Genomic DNA, 5,206 nt, shown 5'->3' on the forward strand with positions numbered 1-5,206 from the left:
ACACACACAGCTCTACATCATACACATTACACACACAGCTCTACATCATACACATCACACACAGCTCTACATCATACACATTACACACAGCTCTACATCATACACATCACACACACAGCTCTACATCATACACATCACACACACAGCTCTACATCATACACATCACACACACAGCTCTGCATCATACACATCACACACAGCTCTACATCATACACATCACACACAGCTCTACATCATACACATCACACACACAGCTCTACATCATACACATCACACACAGCTCTACATCATACACATCACACACAGCTCTACATCATACACATCACACACAGCTCTACATCATACACATTACACACACAGCTCTACATCATACACATTACACACAGCTCTACATCATACACATTACACACAGCTCTACATCATACACATCACACACAGCTCTACATCATACACATTACACAGCTCTACATCATACACATTACACACAGCTCTACATCATACACATTACACACACAGCTCTACATCATACACATCACACACAGCTCTACATCATACACATTACACACAGCTCTACATCATACACATCACACACAGCTCTACATCATACACATTACACAGCTCTACATCATACACATTACACACAGCTCTACATCATACACATTACACACAGCTCTACATCATACACATCACACACACAGCTCTACATCATACACATCACACACACAGCTCTACATCATACACATCACACACAGCTCTACATCATACACATTACACACAGCTCTACATCATACACATTACACACACAGCTCTACATCATACACATTACACACAGCTCTACATCATACACATCACACACAGCTCTACATCATACACATCACACACAGCTCTACATCATACACATCACACACAGCTCTACATCATACACATTACACACACAGCTCTACATCATACACATTACACACAGAGCTCTACATCATACACATCACACACAGCTCTACATCATACACATCACACACACAGCTCTACATCATACACATCACACACAGCTCTACATCATACACATCACACACAGCTCTACATCATACACATTACACACAGCTCTACATCATACACATTACACACAGCTCTACATCATACACATTACACACACAGCTATACATCATACACATTACACACACAGCTCTACATCATACACATTGCACACACAGCTCTACATCATACACATTACACACAGCTCTACATCATACACATTACACACAGCTCTACATCATACACATTACACACAGCTCTACATCATACACATTACACACAGCTCTACATCATACACATTACACACAGCTCTACATCATACACATTACACACAGCTCTACATCATACACATCACACACAGCTCTACATCATACACATCACACACAGCTCTACATCATACACATCACACACAGCTCTACATCATACACATTACACACACAGCTCTACATCATACACATTACACACAGAGCTCTACATCATACACATTACACACACAGCTCTACATCATACACATTACACACAGCTCTACATCACACACATCACACACAGCTCTACATCATACACATTACACACAGCTCTACATCATACACATTACACACAGCTCTACATCATACACATCACACACACAGCTCTATATCATACACATCACACACACAGCTCTACATCATACACATCACACACAGCTCTACATCATACACATTACACACAGCTCTACATCATACACATTACACACAGCTCTACATCATACACATCACACACAGCTCTACATCATACACATCACACACAGCTCTACATCATACACATCACACACAGCTCTACATCATACACATTACACACAGCTCTACATCATACACATCACACACAGCTCTACATCATACACATCACACACAGCTCTACATCATACACATCACACACAGCTCTACATCATACACATCACACACAGCTCTACATCATACACATCACACACAGCTCTACATCATACACATCACACACACAGCTCTACATCATACACATCACACACAGCTCTACATCATACACATCACACACACAGCTCTACATCATACACATCACACACAGCTCTACATCATACACATTACACACACAGCTCTACATCATACACATCACACACACAGCTCTACATCATACACATCACAGACACAGCTCTACATCATACACATTACACACACAGCTCTACATCATACACATTACACACACAGCTCTACATCATACACATCACACACACAGCTCTACATCATACACATTACACACACAGCTCTACATCATACACATTACACACAGCTCTACATCATACACATCACACACAGCTCTACATCATACACATCACACACAGCTCTACATCATACACATCACACACACAGCTCTACATCATACACATCACACACAGCTCTACATCATACACATCACACACACAGCTCTGCCCTCCTTCTCCTAGTTGAGTGGCCTCCAACCTGCGGCTGTTGGAAAACTACAACTCCCAGCATGCCCTGACAGCAGCAGGAGGGCCACAGGTTCATCCAAACCGACTAGAACAGGAAAGAAACCTCCCGATCACGTGACTCATCACATGACCGTGACGTCATCAAAGGTCCTTTAACCCATGTGGGGGATCTCTGGTTTTCCAGCATCTGCAGATCCCCCTCACACAAGGTACGTGACGTCACCCACCGGGCGACTACGACTCCCATTACTCTCTGCCGCGCATGCTGGGACTTGTAGTCTCACGCTAGTTGTCTAATCATTTTATCTGTGGAGCTCGGGATGATAACATCGGGTGCATCATCTCTTCTGTGTTATCTGTGTCCGGGAAAGTTGTCTGCCTACCAAAATGGCCGCCATTATAGCTGCAGTGAGGTGGGCACCCAGCTGTCCTAGTCTCCTGAGCAGTGCTTCCCAACCAGGGGGCCTCCAGCTGTGGCAAAACTACAACTCCCAGCATGCCCGGACAGCCTTTGGCTGTCCGGGCATGCTGGGAGTTGTAGTTTTGCCACAGCTGGAGGCCCCCTGGTTGGGAAACGCAGGATTAGCACGTGAGCATGTGAATACAGTGTATAATGTAGCAGAGCTGTGTGTGCGTTTAAAATGCAATTGTGTTCAAAAGGCTGTCAGGGCATACTGGGAGTTGTAGTTTTGCAGCGCTGAATGCAGAACAGCTGGATGGTTGTCTTGCGGCTTTACCGAAAAATGCGCAACATGGCGCCTATCTACAGGCTGTGCTGTTATGGCATATACCCTGTGATAGCGGTACGGCTGGGTTCACACTGCGCTTTTGTCTCCGTTTTACCTTCACAATACCTTTTTTTTTTTTTTTATTTTATTTCTTTCTGTAATAAAATAAGGTCCCCAATACAATCCTCTTTTTTTAATTTTTATTTTTTTAGTGTATTTATTTTTTAATAATATGAGTCAATGGCAATTGGATTTTGCCCTATAGCGAACAGCAGCATCCATTTGACACTGTTTGCATATATACGTATTTATTTATTTTTTTACTGCAGTTTGTTACTGTTCTGTCAGACTGGTCCAGTCTGCCCATTCTCCTCTGACATCAAACAAGGCATTTTCGTCCGCACCACTGCCGTTCGCCGGGTAGTTTTTCTCTTTTTTTTTTTTCGCACCATTGTCTGAAAATTTCTAGAGATGGTTGTGCGTGAAAAATCCCAGTAGATCAGCAGAGACTTCAGTAAGTTGTCTTCACCCCGTCCTGCTGCCATGTTTAACAAGAAATTGGAAAATATATATAATTTTTTTTTTTTTAAACACACTCACTGGGCATTTTCCAATTTTCATATATAAATATACAGCGGTCCCTCAAGTTACAATATTAATCGGTTCCAGGACGACCATTGTATGTTGAGACTAGAGATGAGCGAACTTACAGTAAATTCGATTCATCACGAACTTCTCGGCTCGGCAGTTGACTTTTCCTGCATAAATTAGTTCAGCTTTCAGGTGCTCCCGTGGGCTGGAAAAGGTGGATACAGTCCTAGGAGACTCTTTCCTAGGACTGTATCCACCTTTTCCAGCCCACCGGAGCACCGGAAAGCTGAACTAATTTATGCAGGAAAAGTCATCAACTGCCGAGCCGAGAAGTTCGTGACGAATCGAGTTTACTGTAAGTTCGCTCATCTCTAGTGTTCTTATAGTTTTGATTTTCCTAAGCTGGGTGATCTACTACGCTTTAGCGTGGTCAGACGCAGAACCAAACCTCTCTGCGCCTTATTGTAGGTCCTATAGACAGAGCCTGCGCGGTTCTATTCTAGACTAGACACCCTGCTCAGTGCTACAGACTATACCAGGTGATACCTTATGTCTATGATAATGGAAGAAGCTCCGCTGGTGTGTGTGTGTGTGTGTGTGTGTGTGTGTGTGTGTGTGTGTGTGGTGGTGGGGGGGGGGGGGGGGTGCACTTACTTTTTTTTCTTTTCTTTAAACACCCTAGTGCAGTATGTACTAACATTCTCCTTGCTTACATTGTTATTATTGTAAAATATATATATATATAAATTTATTTTTTATTTTATTTGAAGCAGCGGAGAGATGGAGGAGTCATCCAGTACAGCGCCCCCTGATGAAGACAAAGCAGGGAAAACCCACTTCAAGATCATTCGATTTATTATGGAGGCAGGTAAGCAGCACCCCTAGTGGACGTTGTGGGAATTTTTCCTTTTGTATCAGCTGGGGCTGTACCCGTCGGTGTTGTGCATAGGGGGCGCTTTAGCCTCCAGCTGTTGCAAAACTATAACTCCCAGCATGCCCGGACAGCCTAGTTTTGCAACAGCCTAAGGCAGCCTGGTTGGGAAACGCTGTCATAAGGTGTCGGGGTGACCATCGCTGGGATGCTATCATTCCCCCTGGCTATGAGGAGGTCTGACCCATTACCCCGCATTGCACTGATCACTTGTCGTCCTTTCTAGGGGTGAAGCTCGGGATGCAGTCTATCCCCATCGCTACGGCCTGCACCGTGTATCACAAGTTCTTCCATGAGACCACGCTGGATGCCTATGACCCCTACCTGGTGGCCATGTCTGCCATTTACTTGGCTGGGAAGGTAGAGGAGCAACATCTCAGAACGAGGGACATCATCAACGTGTGTCACCGGTAAGAGGCGTCTGTAATATCCCTATTGCCTTGTATTCAGGGGCTGTGCTGCAGGTAT

The 5,206-nt window shown here is 44.0% G+C and overlaps 1 protein-coding gene across 4 annotated transcripts in view; it reads left to right on the forward strand.

Annotated features, from left to right (window-relative positions):
• The first annotated feature begins 2,528 nt into the window (after positions 1 to 2,528).
• The window catches only part of CCNQ (cyclin Q), a 15,869-nt gene continuing 13,191 nt past the window's right edge, over positions 2,529 to 5,206 (forward strand). Inside the window, exons 1-3 of one of the 4 annotated variants that reach the window (XM_056539736.1) lie at positions 2,529 to 2,697; positions 4,578 to 4,675; positions 4,965 to 5,148. In XM_056539736.1, coding sequence (XP_056395711.1) covers positions 2,648 to 2,697; positions 4,578 to 4,675; positions 4,965 to 5,148 — 332 coding nt within the window. In that variant the 5' untranslated portion in view covers positions 2,529 to 2,647. Of the gene's footprint in view, positions 2,698 to 2,719; positions 2,902 to 4,577; positions 4,676 to 4,964; positions 5,149 to 5,206 lie in introns of those variants that run through there. The other 3 variants (XM_056539737.1, XM_056539738.1, XM_056539739.1) reach the window with 3 other exon arrangements.

Source organism: Hyla sarda, chromosome 9 (genome assembly GCF_029499605.1).
Source record: "Hyla sarda isolate aHylSar1 chromosome 9, aHylSar1.hap1, whole genome shotgun sequence".
Lineage (NCBI taxonomy): Eukaryota > Metazoa > Chordata > Amphibia > Anura > Hylidae > Hyla > Hyla sarda.